Here is a 17,710-nt window from a genome sequence, read left to right as displayed (position 1 = left end):
TTTCAATCAATCAATTTTATTTTATATAGCCCTTCGTACATCAGCTAATATCTCGAAGTGCTGTACAGACACCCAGCCTAAAACCCCAAACAGCTAGTAATGCAGCTAGTATTCATTATATTGTCATTGTTGAAAAATAACCGTTTATAAGCCTACACTAAAAAATATTGAAATAGAAATGTCTGGAAAGTGAACGGATAAAGCTAAGGGAAATTAGTATTGCATTCAGATTCCTGAATTCTTGAATGTCTTGTCTCGTGTCATGGTAGGCCTATATGAATCAAGTCAGATATTTTCCAAAGAGATCAGAAATATGCTATCCATAAAACGGATATAAAGCTAACAGGAAATAAGACTGCTCGAAATTATGAGTTTTAAAATAGTTTTGCTGCCCAGTGACCGAGCACACACTTCGGGGGACAGACAATAATCGTTCTTTGAGTTGGGAGGAGAGCGAGAGAAAGAGAAATGAGAGGGTCTGTTGTTAGCATAGCTCTATCAAGGAAGAAGGACTCCCTGTTATCTGTGAATGGGGGTTCTTTTTCCACAATAGATAAAGCACGAATTTTTTATTCGTTTTTCTTTGAGACAACAATGCTTTATTTGAAAGCTGGACACAATTTGGGTTTGTGAGGGATCCTTTTCTCCTTGCCCGAGCCCAGCTGTCCATATGGGATACAACGTGTACAACAAGGATCACAATGGCACCAACTGACAGGCACGACAAAAACCCAAGGATACGTCTCCCTGACTCGGGGATGCACTGGTCAAGATAAAAGAACTGAATAGCACCAAGAAACTCTGACAGTCTCTCTATCCACACTGTCTGCACTCCCACTCTGGCTCCTCGTTAATATGCACGCCTCTAACATCCACCACAACCGGCCCTGGGCCTTTGTGTGATTTTTGTGTGGTGTACTGTATATTGTGCCACGATGGACTGCAAACAACTGCCCCGTCACAGTAGTAAATCTCGGGCATCGGGGTTAGGGCCACACAGAAATCAACATGTTTTATTGACTTAAACGGAACCTAAATGATGTCAACGCTGTGTTACGCGGGTTGCTATAGCCAGGGGTGTTTATCGGAATGTATCATTGTAGCCTAGTTGTGACGTCTAGTTGTATAGTCTAACATTAATGTCATCTTTTTTTAATCAAGTTTTTATTTCACTCGAGGTTAAGGCAAACGGAAACTGCAGGCAACAATAGTCTAGAAACATTATCTAGAAACATTATGTTGGAAATAAAATGAAATGCGATAAATTAGGCTATACTTCAATTATATAGCTTATTTCCCCTTCCACAGATATGCGCCCTTAAAAAAATGTTGTAGGACCCTGGGTTTCTACCCAATAGTGCTATATGAAATCGAAACTATTAGCCTATAGGTCATTCAAGGAATGCTATTTCCACTGTATTTAAAAAAAAATCTATAGCCTATGGAATAAGCAACAACTTCATTGTGAAAAAACAATGCGATACAACTCGGCCATTAGCTTGTACAAATATGATTACGTTAATAACTAGTTAATAGAGCGAATATTAGTGAATAAGTCCCCGGCACAGCTCGCAAATGTAAACATTGTAGCCTCTCTGAAGAAAACATATTGAGTCTCTGTAGCCTGGACCAAAAGCAGTGGCCCCTTGAGATAGAATTCTGTAAATAATTAGCAATTCGTGCCAATGTAGCTGTTTGTTCAATGATAGTGAGGGCGACTCTAACATCTGTTCAATAAGATCTCGGTGCTGGGACAAACACAATGCAGTTAGGATTTTGTCAAAGGTAATGAATGATTTTACCCAGGATACTGAATTGGGTCTGATAATCCGCAATGCGCTCTGTGATTCACTTGGGACCAATTTGGTCCTTGTATCGAGTACTTTGCTGGGTACCCTGTTTTAGATAACTATTTGGATACAGCCAACATTCGTAGCCCATCGCTCTATAGGCCTATATAACCCATCTACTAAAAGCTACAGTATAATGCATAGGCTAACATAGAGCAAGAGATATTGAAGACTATACGTGACTTGACTGATATTCCTTTCACTTTCTGTGTTTGCTTGACAACAGTCACGTGCGTAAAACCGTGCGTAAAATCAAAACGTTTTTGCATTAAATCAATTAAAAAAATATACCACTTCACACCCCAATACGAGAGCAGTTCGAGACCTTGAAATTTGACTCAAAGCTTCTGAGCTGAAGATGCCCCCTTAATTAAGTGAGTGGATTTTAGGCCCATTTCAAAAGTGACTTTAGTTTCCTTATTACTGACGTGTTCAAATTCTGAGAATTTATCAGGATTAATTTAGGTTCAAAAAATAAGAATTCAAGTGCGCGAAAGATAAATGAACCTCCTCTCTCTGCCACTTTACGCAACACGTAGGTCGTCGTCCCTCTCCTTACCAATGTTAAGCGTATGTATTCAATAAACCAAATAGAACGTAGTTAAGACACGCAAACCAAAACGTAATTTCTTCAACACAGCATTTTATTAAAATCCTTATAAAAATCGGTATATTTCCCCATCAGCGCGCGATTGAACTGTTATTCACATAATCATATGAGATCTGTTACGACAGTCATGACAATTTCGCCACAAATTCTTCCTTCTTTTTTTATTGGAAATATGTATATCTCCACTTATACGATCCTGCATGTTTCTGATTTGCAAACAATCACGACAAAGTATTTACAAAAAACAAAGGGAAAAAAGCTAAAAGTTGCCAATGTTTATTCATGGCCATAAATATTTTCGGTCCATTGTAAAAGAAGCAAGAAATCTTCTATAATTATAAAGTGGTTCTGTACGTGCTTATAACACGAAGGACAAAAAGAAAACATTTCTACAACACACAAACATACTTTACAAAATTTCACAAGAGCATTGACATTCTTAAATCTAGGGAGAGGCTGGACCCAGTTCTCTTAACGAAAACATGTAAACATGGCGCACACATTAGCCCCCCAAAAAATGGTAAATAGGCCTATGGGTCAAGCTGCAAAATGAAAAGTCTTTATTTTGTAGTGAACCCCCTATCGTGCTCTTAAAGGGCAGCCCCGCCAGTCTCTACTAGTTCACCAAGTCCACTGTTGCGTTTGCATCAAGTGATGTGCTGAAGGGAATTGTGGCGTGGTGGCGGCGCTGTACTGAGCATTATATTGCATTTGATGAAGGGTCTGGGCGCTATATGCCGAGAGGGGGAATCCAGCCTGAAATGTGGCCGCCAAGTCCTGAGCTTTAAGAGTATGACAAGGCTTTCCATCCCTGACTAAGACAGGCACGGCCACCCGCCGGGGAGAGGGGAGATGGGTCACTTCCATACCTTTTTCAGCGCGCGCTCTCTTCATTTTGTATCGATGATTCTGGAACCAAATTTTCACTTGAGTTGGAGTCAGGCGAATCAAACTCGCGAGGTGTTCTCTCTCTGGAGCGGAAAGGTATCTCTGTTGCCTAAATCGACGCTCAAGTTCGTACGTCTGTGCTTTGGAAAACAGCACTCTTCTTTTTCTCTTCTTACCGGAGTCGCTGCCGTTGCTTGAAGTTTCCTTGTCATTGTCTGGCGATTCGTCCGCGGAGGGTTCTGGGGACTTGGCTGAGTCTTGAGAACTAGCTGATAGACCATGCACTGCGTGGGAGAGACAAAATACAACCGTTAAAATGGGGTTCTCGACTGAAGTGCACCTGCCAAGCACACATGGAAATGCAACATTTAGGACTTTTTCAAAGCAACATGTTAAAGTAACTCACTTCGTTTGTAGGCTACAGCTAAAATACAATGTTATATGCTCATGTCGTTTTTTATGTTGGGACCCACAAAAATGTTTCCCATCAGTCCCCAAAGAAAGTGATTTACTGAAGCAGCAACACCATGCATTGTCTGCCTACAAATCCTCAGCATGCTAAAATGTAATACACAGGGTCACATTTCTGAAGACGATACTATGAGGCTTTATAGTCGATGCATTTACAAGTCTCTATTGATCATATTCGAAACACTTGTTTACTCAATATAAATGGAGTAAACATTATATTATTTTAATGGTGGTAACGCCTTAAATCGAGCGCAGCAATCAATGCACGGTGAATAAAGACGAATGCTGCACATCATTCAAGGGCACCAATGAGCCCAGACACTAAGGAATAGAGTGATTCTGCATTCAATCAAGTATAGATTTGATAACACATATATGATGCGTTCTCACTCACAAAACAGGCAGATACAAGTCTTAACACCAACAGTATGTGCAATGCAAATGAACTTAACATTCTTAAAGAGTACTTACGTGAATATTGGATACTGTCCGTGGTGGCAAGCCATCTTGTGTAAGGATTGTCACTACTATCATAAAAGGGGTTCTTTATAGGCAGATTCTGAACGTTTTCGAGAGGACTTTGCACCAAAACTCCAGTGTTTTTTGTTGTCTCTGATCCCTCGTTATCTTCCTCCGGTCCAGTGATAGATCCTTCTTCATCATTCGTGTCAGGGAGGTCCAAAATGTCCTTTACAGAAAAGCCCGTCTTTGTGTTGGTCAACGACATATTCTGGGGAAATGTATGCAGGAAAGTTGCTGCACCAGTTTGGCAATCCGCTGTTTTAAAAGACAAAACACAATCGCTGTTCAGAAAAAAAGGATCTCTCAGTTCCGTTCTACGTTGAACTACAGTCAAAGCAAATCATGAGCCTCTGTCGATAAGCATTACCTAACCAAGTAGAAGAGCAATCAGTTTTGTAAGTCCAGGAAGAATGCCAAAGTGGCTGAAGTGCTATATCTGGCTCATGTATACTGTGCTACTGCTGGGTGCTAGGGGGAAATAAGCCATTACCGGTCTGATCAGTCCATATAAGGTTGGTCTCAACACATGAACCTGCAGTGAAAAAGCATTAAAAACGCAAAAGGTTGGCCACGTGTGGGCGGGTCTTGGGAGTCAAGTGGATGAAGACAGTGTTTGCAGATGTGAAATTGTGGGTTTTGGGCAGATCCGAGCCTCTACCATTGGTGCTTCAGAACATGATGAGTGGTATAACGTGTCAATTAATTACAAAGATGGGGAGGGCCTTTTTTACACCCTATTTACATACAAAGGACCTCCAAGTAGCTTTACACTCCGAATACTTGAACGCTCGTTTTAACAAATTGCTCCTGAAAAAGCTTTTGCCTTGTACTCTCCGCATATATAAAATATTGAATCATTAAGCTGGAAAACGTATTTTTGATGGTTTGTACAAAACTGTGGTCTGGGTACCCGTTCGATAGCCTATTCATTTCTATCATATTTTATCTCCTAAATAAGACATTGTCTGATTTTTTAACACCTATTTATGTAAACCATTTGAGTCAATATTTTGATTCAGGTTTAGGGACAAGGGGCTTAAATAAAATAAATCGGATTATATTTATTTGGAAAACAATTTCGGATATAATATGGGCAATGAATGATAACCTATAGACAATAATAATATTGACGAATAGCCTATAATAATAATAATAATAATAATACATTATAATAATACATAGGAATAATAGCAGCGTTTTAGCCGAGATGAAGAATAGCCTAGCGTTTATGCATGCTTTTGAAGACTATATTCTAATCTTGACAATGATGGTTTTGAACGTGCTATTGAATTGAACAGAACAGGTTCTCACAGCATGCTCTAAGAACTTTTTTAAAGACATTTTTCCAATTGCATTATTGGGAAATTGCTTCAATGTGCGTTTTCCCCCAAGAACACAGCAGATTATTGTTTGTGCAGGCTCCTTCGACGTGCTTTATAAGTGCTCCATCGTCACCTCTTTCATAGAAAGCAAAGTATCATTGTAGATTCGTTTATTTTCCTCCCTTCAATACTTTTTTTTAGCTTCCCCTCTCTCTGCTGTTGCCCCTCTGCCTCCTATCTAGTATGTGATGTGGGTGACAATGTTGCACGTTTCTAGCAAGTCCTCTGCGCATCCTGGGTGGTCGGACCCGGCCAAACACAAATACAAACCGATTGCTAAGCTGCAGACAATGGGGGAAATGTAGACAAATGTCCGGCTCCTGTTGGAAGCTTTTGTCTGGGTGCAGTTTTTGCATTTATTTCAGGGGCGAAATAATGGATGATTGACGCCCCTGTACAATGCTTTCTAACTGTTTGGAATAAATCTGAGGTTGTTCCTAGTTGTCATGGCATTCAACTGCTTTCAATGGACTATCTCTTCATTCCGTCCTGAATCCTTCCACAATAGCCTATTAAGGAAAGTCCTTCATCTTAGCACACACACACACATACATACACAGACACACACTCTCCTTCTCCCTCTCTAGGACGCAGGCGAGAAAGGTGTCAGAACATTTTATTCAGTGCCTAAACATGCCATTTACTTTACTGGCTAAAGTTTGTGGGGTTTCCTACCCTCCCGCCCACAGATGCAATTTCACGAAGGAAAGCCCGTCCTTACACAGTTTGAAATACAACATATTTGAAAGATAATATTAACATAATTTTTTTGATTATTATTGTTTTGTTATTATTATTATCCACACTGGATGGTGGTAGGTCTGTTTTCCTTCACCCACGGAGCTAGCAGTGCACCTGACCTGAAAGGTAAATCGTTTTGGCATAGGCTATATAATTAATCACACTGTCTCAAACAGCGACAGTGACTCAATTGAACTGAACGGGGTTTGAGCAAAGTCGAGCTGTGACATAGCAAAGAGGTTACTGCCTGACCTTATCTGCCGAGTATGCTGCATAAATGCGATGTGTGAGGGACACCTTCGGGGGTATCCAGCTCGCTCTGTGTGCAGTAAACAAGCACAAGAAGTAGGCTTTTTGTTGTTGTTGTTGCAACGCCTATGTGCACATCTCATCAATATATGCAATATGAGACAATTACTTAATTTTACAACGAGTAGCCTAATTTTTATGTTCAGTAAAACTTAAGTTTATGCATTATTTATAGTCATGTCATTCCGCTTGGCCATTCTTCTTTGTGGCAAAATGAGAGTCCGCTGGTGTTGATGGTAGTAGGAGCGCACGACGCGGTCTGTGGGCAGTTATTGGGGATGTATTTGAACAATTGAAGTGAGGGTTTCGGCAGGAAGAGGTAAAGTGGCCGTGCCTACTTCACTTCGAGAGCCATCTCCTTGTGTTTACCTGTTTACTTTCACATGTAGCTCAAACAGGCCGCTTGCCTTTTCACTCTGACTATGGGCAGTGGTCTATTTATTGCCTTACCTCCCTACTCTTCTACATTTGCACACACTGTACATAGATTTTTATATTGTGTTATTTGACTGTACGTGTAACTCTGTGTTGTTGTTTTTGTCGCACTGCTTTGCTTAATCTTGGCCAGGTCGCAGTTTTAAATGAGAACTTGTTCTCAACTGGCCTACCTGGTTAAATAAAGGTAAAATACAAAATACAAAATAAAAAAAGTGCGTGGCATTCTTTAACAAAGCAGGTTCAGCTAACTTGACGGGACCGATTCCTGGCAATAAGTGACTTATAATAAATGTGTCCAACCAGCCCACTGCAAGAAGTGAGCTTAGCTTACTAAAGCTTTTAATGAATGAATATCCTACATATTCTACATGATTATGTTATTACTATGGATATATCATTTCACACTGAAAAATGTAATAAAAAGAAAACTAATTGCAATGATACCAGTAATGATATACATAATGGAAATATTAATTATATTATTAATACTGATACTATTTAGGATGTAATATTTATGACGTTTATAATAATGATAATAATAATAAAACTGTAATAAATCGTTTCCTCTCTCGTTATATTTAACTCCAGAAAATGACAACACAGCATTATGCCCGGCTGCCAGAGGGTCTCAGGCGCAGCGTTGACAGGGGTGAGTGAGTGTATCTTCTGCTGTGTATCGGACCCAGTAATGATCGGACAGAGAGAGTGTTGATGCGTAGAAGAACCAAGATGCAACCCTGACTATTGTTTTTAAATTGGCGCTTTGCAACAGATAGAGCGAGGCTCGTGGTTTGCATTTCCGCCCAGTTGAGTGTAATTGTCGCTAAAGGCATTGGATACAGTCTAAACAATACATTACCAGTGTATTCTGAATTCACATGGGAATTCCTAGCTCTTTCATCACTGGTTGTGTGTGTAACTAAAACGGAGCATGTATAAAGGTCTGTAATATTCGACTGATATAAATAATTATACTGCACTTGAAAAAATAGGCATACTGTTGAATTTGTTTAGTTGTGTTTTACACAAATAAATAATAGAGAGCTAAGTTCTGCTGTAAACAGCTTATTTTATAAGACGGTTCTCATGCTTATAATTGTTACAATACAATACCAAACCAATGCAGACACATGCATTCACCATCATCACATTGCCTAGGCCTAATTAATTTTCAAATTAATCAAAAAAGGCCGTCGGACGAATAGATCGTTCTCACCCAAATCTCCCCACATTTTAAAGAAACTATTGTTCACGAATGAAGAAAGGCCTTTTATACAGTTGATTAAATACATCTTCTGATTGAATGCTTTAAGAATGCTTCAGGACGATGTATTATAACGTTGGTCATTCCTTTCTTTAATCTCTGAATTTCAGTGTGTTTCGACACCTCAGGCTGGGAGTTAAGCTTTGATAAAGGTAACCCCGTTTGCCTCGAGGTGCTCATGATAAATGTATAAAGTGACATGACCGATTCCCCTCCTCTATGATTGAAAGGCTATATATAATATGCAGGTAAAAGTAGGCCTACATCCGGTTTATTTATGGGACTAAGTCATGGCCCGGGGAGGGTGGCCCGAGGCACAAATCATTTGGAGAACTTTGATTCCAGAAATCCAAGCACCTTTCGCTTGCGGGCAAACCCAATGCCTTTATTCGTCTCCCTTCTTCTAATGATTAAACATGTCACAACGAGATTAGCGCTGCGCCCGTGCCCAGAGGAGATGCCTTCATTTGTTAAACCACCAATTTATTTGTAACGTTGAATTTCATGCTGCACTGTTAGTGTGTGTGGCAGGCCTTTATCTGGTTCTCTGAGACAAATTGCTAAACGGTTTATTATTTTTAATCACTTCCCCCTTTTATTGTCTCACATAGAGACTATAAGGAACAATTTGCTAGAGTCTCTGCGACCTGCTTGAAATTAATCATACGAGAAGCAACCGTTCACACTTTGTGCATGCATTCACCCTGCAAACACGATTACATTTCCCCAAACAATTCGCGTCACCTATACCAAGCAGCAAACGGCTCCGGAGTCACTAATATGACACAAACATACTGACACAGTGTCCTTACGCAGGGCAGACAATGGTGTTAAACTGTCTTTGGAGAGGCATCTGTAATACTCTAGCGGACTCTACTGACAAAGCAGTGACATGACAAGGGGGAAAACATCGTCGGATGCAGGCCTGTGTTAAACGTTGGTCAGTTTTCTCTCTCAAATTTTACTCAGAACAAAATCAATACTATCTTGCTTCAATAGTACATATTATTTTCACGTTTTAATCCTAACTATTGCATCGATTTTACCATAGCAAAATACTTACAGTCCTCCCATTATATGACACACATGCAGACAAAAGCACTGGAAATAGTTTCTTTTTCTTTTTAGCATATCGTTTAAGTTGTGGTTCATACACAGTTACCCTGGACACGAGAGTGATTTAACTATCCTATTTGTTTTGAAAGTTAGATGTAGAATATGGTGGGAAATGTGGGCACAGTGACTGTCATAGTAAAACTTCGTGCGCGTAAAATCATCAACATCCACTGCTCCAATAGTAATTCAAAACTAGTTGTGATACACATTCAAGTTTAGGAACATCACAAATGCAATACAAGCTAGCATTAGAAAATCTGAAACACGTGGACATATAGGCTACGACATTCTGGATTTGATGTTAGGAAATGGTGTCAGGCACAAACGCACACCCAAACACAGGGACACAGCGAGGAAAAAATAAACCGTATTATTCTACATCACCTGCCATGCACAGTATCTGAGGGAGTTCAACGATCATAGGCATATTGCGCTCACCTGGTGACTGATGACTGGAATTGGATGAGTTGTGTAGCCTGCGTTAAGACAGCGCGCGGTTAATGAAATATCTCCAAATGGGAGTCAGGAGTGCGTGCAGAGATAAGCTTGATGCGGTTTATATACCCAGAAAGCAAGTGGTGCTCTTCTGATATGGTCCAAGTGCGTTTGCATAGCTGGCCAAGTGGCTCTGCTCTTGCTGACTCGCTAACATTGCATGATGTTTGTTTTCCCCCTGCTATGACGTGAAACAAAATATTGGCCATATGTTCATCGGCAATAAATTGGTCATGAGAGATAACACTGCTGCCTCTTGATGGTGCTTTTAACTGGGCCAACCAGACTTTCTATTTCAGGTTGCCTTTTGTGCCACTAAATCGTGATGTTTAAGATGGTACTTTAGTTTTTATATGTGAAACTTGGATATTTTAAAAGTGAACTGAAAATGAGCTCAGGAGTTTGTCGGTTCTTTAGACCATGGCTCGTAGCCTAGTCGTTGCGCAGAAGGATCTCTAATAAATCGCTTGGTAACCAAGATACAACGATGCCAAGTGACCAGATGTGTCATGTTATCCATGCAACACCCCCGTTTACATTAGATACACTGATACAATGATTGATAGCAATGTCACTATGATTCTTTGCAATTGTAAGCCATTCTCTCAATGGTGTAGTTTACACACAGTAGTAGCCTAATAACTGAATAAGAAAACATATGCAAGCTGGTTTATTCTATCTTATAAACACGCAACAAGCGTGGAAATAATGACATTAAAGAAAATTCGTATTTTACAGTTCACGCATTATATCAATCAATCGAAATGTATAGGCCAAAAAACATACTTCACCACAATCAATATTAGATTTAATCTATATCTCAATTTAAACGTTATAGCGTTCATGTTGAACTGTTATAGGCTACTTTCCATGTCACTAACAATTAGGGCTGTAGTATACATTTATAATACAAATACAAACAATAATAGCAAAAATAGCAATAACAACAACAGCAACAATAACAATATATTTGATCAATTATATAATAATAGTCTAATATATTTTACATCATCTTTTTAGGTTATAGCCTAGGGTCTAGGCTGCTGTACGATCATGCATCGCAAAATGCACTTCAAGGGACTAGGGTTCAACTAAGCTGTAGCCACATGAAACCACACCTTTGCATAATATCAAATAGCCCACACGTTTTGATCCAATACTAAAATGAATCAATATGCTACATGCTGCTATTCATAGGCTACAGTAAGCAACTTCTCATCCCCCATAACAGCGCGTTTTGACCATCTCAGCAATTTAGCTGTAAATTCTCATTATACACTTCCGTGGGAGTTTCCAAAGATATGATGTAGGCTGCAAGTGTTCATTAGTCTATTACCGAACCAGGGTTACGTTCACCGTGGTAGAACGTTAGTCCGTCATCATGCAGGCTTCGTGATAATATTCATATGTAGGCTAAGTTGTAAACATGGCTGACATTTATATATGACTCAAGAATCACAGGAAACAAGTAAAAATATGATATTTAAGCCGGATATAAAAACTATATTCATAATACAGTAATAATAATACAGTCTTGTAACATTTGGTGCCAACTGAATTTAAAATAGAATATCTACTCATAGATATCTAAATGATATTGCATGGATTGAGAAATGTCTTTAATTCAGAAAACTGAATTAGCAGATGGCAGCAACAGGACTAAGTAGCTAAGTAGGCAGGGATGCCAATGATTGCTGTGAAGAAAGTGATATGAAGCATCATCAGCTGTGGTATTATGACACCCTGGGGGAGGACAACTTGAATCAAGGCACAATGATTTTATTGTGGGCAGTTTGGAATCTTTGCATGATAATAATGCTGTTGCCTAGTACTGCAGGAGAGACCATCAATCAATACCGAATACATTACTGATGGGGGTTTTGTGCACAGCCACTTTACTGCTGAAAGACTAAGATTATCCTCCCTGCTATCACCATGTTCAAGAGTATAGCTAAGTCGTTGGGAATACAAATAAATAAATTGGCCTCATCCCACTTTTCAAATTCCACATTAAGCCAAAGTAGTTAGTTAGAGTTTGGATGTATTCATGAGGTCCCGAGGAGTGAGAAATACTTTCCACTCACCCGCACTGTGAATCCCCTTGTGCTGTTTGAGATTCATCATAAGTGCTCTGTTGACTAAATACAACACCTCCTGAACAAGGACGAATAAGATAGGCCCAGCGGTCAAGCTATTATCAATCCCTGGTCTGAAGCCCGATGACTAAGACACTTCAGATCTAGTCAACGGCCATAGCAAGACACCGACGGCATGGCATTCTCAAATCAATCTGTTCAAGTTTTAATATATCGACCACTCGAGGAGAGCTGAGAGAGGGAGAGCTTCTCCTCTCACAAATGCCAGGGAAAGTGGGGTTGATTTTCACGGGAAGATGCACTTTCGGAGAAAATGTTTAATCAACATGAGGGCACACTTGTGTGGTTTTGTGTGAGCCCTGCAGAGTGGCTGAGACTCCTGGTCTGGGAGTTGTTAATATACATTACCTTTGGTTTGTATCATAGACAGGCCTCTCCTATTAAAAGGCACAGCAATTTTTCCTCAGCAATAGATCCACTCATAGAGGTGAGGTACTAGGAGTCCTAGCCCTGGTGAATGGAAGTCTTGGCCCACTAAGAGCTGAGAGAGAAAGTAGAAATAAAAGCCTTGTTTTCCACAGGCTGAGACAAAAGTGCCTGGTTCAAGAGATTGGAGAATACTATCATTTATTGTGTGGTGATGGCACAATGTGGGAAGAGAGGAGCTGTGGAGTGCTGGGTCAAAAAAGTCCATCCTCTCACAGTTCCTCTCGGAAAGGCAAAGGGAAGGAGACAATGGCTGGAGAGAGAGAGACTCAGTAAAGTCGTAAAGTGTTTCCAAAGAAATGAGTCTAAAATGTTACGACAAATCTGGCATTCTCCATCAACACGTTTGAATCAAGCACCTCGGATGGAACTTAAAGTACATGTGTCTTGGGTGGAAGATTTGAAATGAATAACTCTTGGCGTGGAATGCTTTTTGTTCAGGGTTAGGCCAGTAACTTCAATAAACAACTCAAGACATTAACCTGTATAGCATAGGTAAAGGACCTAGAATGCTGAATACACTATTGCCACATGAGTCTTGAGACACACATTACATGCCAAATAGGACACATACATACAGTACATGCCATACTCAAGGCCTTTAACTAATGGCATAAAACTCCAAATTCAGAATGTTTCTGGCTTACTTGGTTACATACTGAGTCACATACTGTACTGAAAAGGCAACGTTGAGCAACAATTGTTGCCATTGACATAATACTAGGTGTAAATTCTTTAACGCTGTAATTGGCTGGAATGAAAACCAGCACTCACACTGTCTCATTGAATGGTGCAAACCATATTTTTGACCAGTGATCAATGGAAAGACTAGCGAAACACATTTACAGTGGAATGTTGAGTATGCTTCCAGGATTTGCTACATGGTAACTGTTGAAATGCCTTCCAATTAATATACTTAAAACATTAAGGCTTTCAATAGTTGTCTACCAATTGTTAGACAGGGACCACATCTGTACGATGAGGCTTTCAAAACAGTTAGGTTCGATAAGCAATGTATATTGAGGGAGGAGCGTTGTTGGGTGCTCTTTCACTGCTGTAAGAGTAAGGTAGAACAGCATCCCCACACTGTCATTTTCCATCAAGGTGGACAATAAGTGTTTACCAAGGTGAAAACTGAAGAGCAGTATCAAGTCACACGGTTATGACCAGCTCAACAATGTCTTGCTCACTATTGCAGAGGCGTTTATAATGGGTGGAGAAGCCTGAGAAAAAAATAAACTGCATAAAGAGCAAGCAGACTGTCACAATGAAATGGAAATGCTGGGATCTGATGGTCTCTCAGAGCAGTCATATGCCAAACTATTCCCCACGGAGGGGGGGGGGGGGGGGGGGGGTTAAAGGATAACGCACTAAATGAATGGAGAGATAGTGGTTTCAGAGAGGTTTCTTTCTTTTGCAGTTGCAGTCAGTCACCTTGCCATTGATCGGGAAACAATCCTTAGCCAGACCAAGGCCAGATCCATCCCAGGTAAGTGAGCCAGTCCTTGCTTTCACACTCTAGCCCTTAAGGACCGCTTTGGAGTCTCAACTTAAAAAGCTGTGCAGTGATCAAATATTTGGTTTGCCTCAACGCCATAGGTTCATAGTGAAATAGTGGAGAGAGGAAGCTCATATTATTGTATACATTCCTAAACCTACATTATATATAGAAAACATGGACATGGGATGATATTGAATAAAGGACAAGCATGTACAATATCAGAAGGACATTGCACAAAAGATGGCCTCATGGAAATAAGGCCAGTGGGAGCCTATTATATTTTTGGACTATTCAGACAACCTTTCAGATAAACCATGCCTTCAATTCTGAAATTTCCATCCCCAACTTCAACATTTTCCGCCAAGATAGAACTGCCAAAGGGGGTGGAGTTGCAATCTACTGCAGAGATAGCCTGCAGAGTTCTGTCATGCTATCCAGGTCTGTGCACAAACAGTTTGAGATTCTACTTTAAAAATCCACCTTTCCAGAAATAAGTCTCTCACTGTTGCCGCTTGTTATTGACTCCCCTCAGCCCCCAGCTATGCCCTGGACACCGTATGTGAATTAATTGCCCCCCATTTATCTTCAGAGTTTGTACTGTTAGGTGACCTAAACTGGGATATGCTTAACACCCCGGCCGTCCTACAATCTAAGCTAGACGCCCTCAATCTCACACAAATTATCATGGAACCTACCAGGTACAACCCTAAATCTGTAAACACGGGCACCCTAATAGATATCATCCTGGACAACCTGCCCTCTAAATACACCTCTGCTGTCTTCAACCAGGATCTCAGCGATCACTGCCTCATTGCCTGCGTCCGTAATGGGTCCGCAGTCAAACGACCACCCTTCATCACTGTCAAACGCTCCCTAAAACACTTCAGCGAGCAGGCCTTTCTAATCGACCTGGCCCGGGTATCCTAGAAGGATATTGACCTCATTCCGTCAGTAGAGGATGCCTGGATATTTTTTTAAAGTGCTTTCTTCGTCATCTTAAATAAGCATGCCCCATTCAAAAAATGTAGAACTAAGAACAGATATAGCCCTTGGTTCACTCCAGACCTGACTGCCCTTGACCAGCACAAAAACATCCTGTGGTGTACTGCATTAGCATCGAATAGCCCCCGCGATATGCAACTTTTCAGGGAAGTTAGGAACCAATATACAAAGGCAGTGAGGAAAGCAAAGGTTAGCTTTTTCAATCAGAAATTTGCATCCCGTAGTATAAACTCCAAAAAGTTCTGGGACACTGTAAAGTCCATGGAGAATAACAGCACCTCCTCCCAGCTGCCCACTGCACTGAGGCACCACCAATAAAATCTACGATAATCGAGAATTTCAATAAGCATTTTTCTACGACTGGCCATGCTTTCCACCTGGCTACCCCTAACCCGGTCAACAGCAACTTGCCCAAGCCTCCTCTATTTCTCCTTCACCCAAATCCAGATAGCAGATATTCTGAAAGAGCTGGAAAATCTGGACCACTACAAATCAGCTATGCTAGACAATCTGGACCCTCTCTTTCTAAAATTATCAGCTGCAATTGTTGCAACCCCTATTACTAGCCTGTTCAACCTCTCTTTCGTATCGCCTGAGATCCCTAAAGATTGGAAAGCTGCCGCGGTCATCCCCCTCTTCAAAGGGGGCGACACTCTAGACCCAAACTGTTACAGACCTATATCTATCCTACCCTGCCTTTCCAAAGTTTTCGAAAGCCAAGTTAGCAAACAGATCACCGACCATTTCGAATCCCACCGTACCTTCTCCGCTATGCAATCTGGTTTCCTAGCTGGTCATGGGTGCACCTCAGCCAAGCTCAAGGTCCTAAACGATATCATAACCGCCATCGATAAAAAACAATACTGTGCAGCCGTCTTCATCGACCTGGCCAAGGCTTTCGACTCTGTCAATCACCGCATTCTTATCGGCAGACTCAACAGCCTTGGTTTCTCAAATGACTGCCTCGCCTGGTTCACCAACTACTTCTCAGATAGAGTTCAGTGTGTCAAATCGGAGGGCCAGTCGCAAAAACCATCAAGCGCTATGATGAAACTGGCTCTCATGAGGCCCGCCACAGGAAAGGAAGACCCAGAGTTACCTCTGCTGCAGAGGATAAGTTCATTAGAGTTAACTGCACCTCAGATTGCAGCCCAAATAAATGCTTCACAGAGTTCAAGTACCATATACATCTCAACATCAACTGTTCAGAGGAGACTGCATGAATCAGGCCTTCATTGTCGATTTTCTGCAAAGAAACCACTACTAAAGGACATCAATAATAAGTAGAGATTTGCTTGGGCCAAGAAACACAAGCAATGGACATTAGACCGGTGGAAATCTGTCCTTTGGTCTGATGAGTCCAAATTTGCAAATTTTGGTTCCAACCAGCGTTTCGAAGAGTTGGTGAACAGATGATCTCCGCATGATCTCCGAACTCCTTCAAGACTGTTGGAAAAACAATACCCATGAAGATGGTTGAGAGAATGCCAAGAGTGTGCAAAGCTGTCATCAAGGCAAAGGGTGGCTATTTTGAATAATGCAAAATATAAAATATGGTTTGATTTGTTTAACACTTTTTTTGATACTACAAGATTCCATTTGTGTTATTTCATAATTTTGGTGTCTTCACTATTATTCTACAATGTAGAAAATATAAAAAAAATATAGAAAAACCTTTGAATGGGTAGATGTGTCCAAACTTTTGACTGGTACTGTAAGTAAATTAGATATTTCTGTATTTCATTTTCATCAAATTTGCTAAAATTTCTAAAAACATTTTAAGAACTTCTCTTTAAGAACTCAGTGATGACATCACAGCTATCAGAAGCTGACAGTGTTCAGTTCATTAACCTATTGCATCAGGATTAAAACTGAATGTTTCTAAATGTGAAATCTTATGTTTATTTGACTTTAATGAAAATAGAAAATATTCCTGTAAAGGACTGTGTTAAATATTTAGGAATACATCTGCCAAAAAACTACTTAGTCAGACAACATTTGAATTTCTCTCCTAAAATTAAGAAAACCAAAAATATATTCAATAATTGGCTACAAAGAGATCTTTCTATACTTGGGAGAGTACTTCTGTCCAAGGCAGAGGGACTGTCTCGTTTTGTGTACCCCGCATTATCATTATGTGTAAATCCTGCTACTTGTAAAGAGATCAATAAGACCTTTCTTGACTTCATCTGGAAAAATAAGTCTCACAAACTAAAAAAGTCAGTCCTTTCTAACAAAAGAGTTGAAGGCGGTCTAGAAGTGTTGGATTTTGTTGACATAAATAACACTTTCAAGATCAACTGGTTGAAAAGATGTTTGATCAATACTGATTCAATACGGTTTTTCATTCCAAATAATGTATTTAATAAGTTGGGAGGTCTTCAATTTTTACTGAAATGTAATTATATTCCTGAAAGATTACCTGCTAAATTGGCTAGGTTTCACCAACAAGCTTTAATGGACTGGAAAATATGTTTCCTGCACAATTTTTCCCCACATAAAACTATTTTGTGGAATAACTCAGACATAACTGTAAGGA

At 40.2% G+C, this 17,710-nt stretch overlaps 1 protein-coding gene and 1 long non-coding RNA gene across 2 annotated transcripts in view; one reads left to right on the top strand and one right to left on the bottom strand.

Moving 5' to 3' along the window:
* Nucleotides 1-2,720: 2,720 nt before the first annotated feature.
* LOC139530694 (homeobox protein Nkx-2.2a) lies at nt 2,721-10,187 on the bottom strand. The gene is made up of 3 exons (XM_071327320.1): nt 10,030-10,187; nt 4,291-4,596; nt 2,721-3,632 (listed from the first exon to the last, which is right to left on the bottom strand). The coding sequence occupies exons 2-3, from the start codon at nt 4,544-4,546 to the stop codon at nt 3,082-3,084; spliced, it is 807 nt and encodes a 268-aa protein (XP_071183421.1). The 5' UTR covers nt 4,547-4,596; nt 10,030-10,187; the 3' UTR covers nt 2,721-3,081.
* The window catches only part of LOC139530695 (uncharacterized), a 36,334-nt gene continuing 24,924 nt past the window's right edge, over nt 6,301-17,710 (top strand). The window contains exons 1-2 of the long non-coding RNA XR_011666105.1: nt 6,301-6,590; nt 14,089-14,157. This is a non-coding gene — a long non-coding RNA (uncharacterized lncRNA). The remainder of the gene's footprint in view (nt 6,591-14,088; nt 14,158-17,710) is intronic.

Source organism: Salvelinus alpinus, chromosome 9 (assembly GCF_045679555.1).
Source record: "Salvelinus alpinus chromosome 9, SLU_Salpinus.1, whole genome shotgun sequence".
Lineage (NCBI taxonomy): Eukaryota > Metazoa > Chordata > Actinopteri > Salmoniformes > Salmonidae > Salvelinus > Salvelinus alpinus.
Note: the sequence above shows the minus strand (reverse complement) of the source record. Positions and strands in the feature narration are given on the sequence as shown.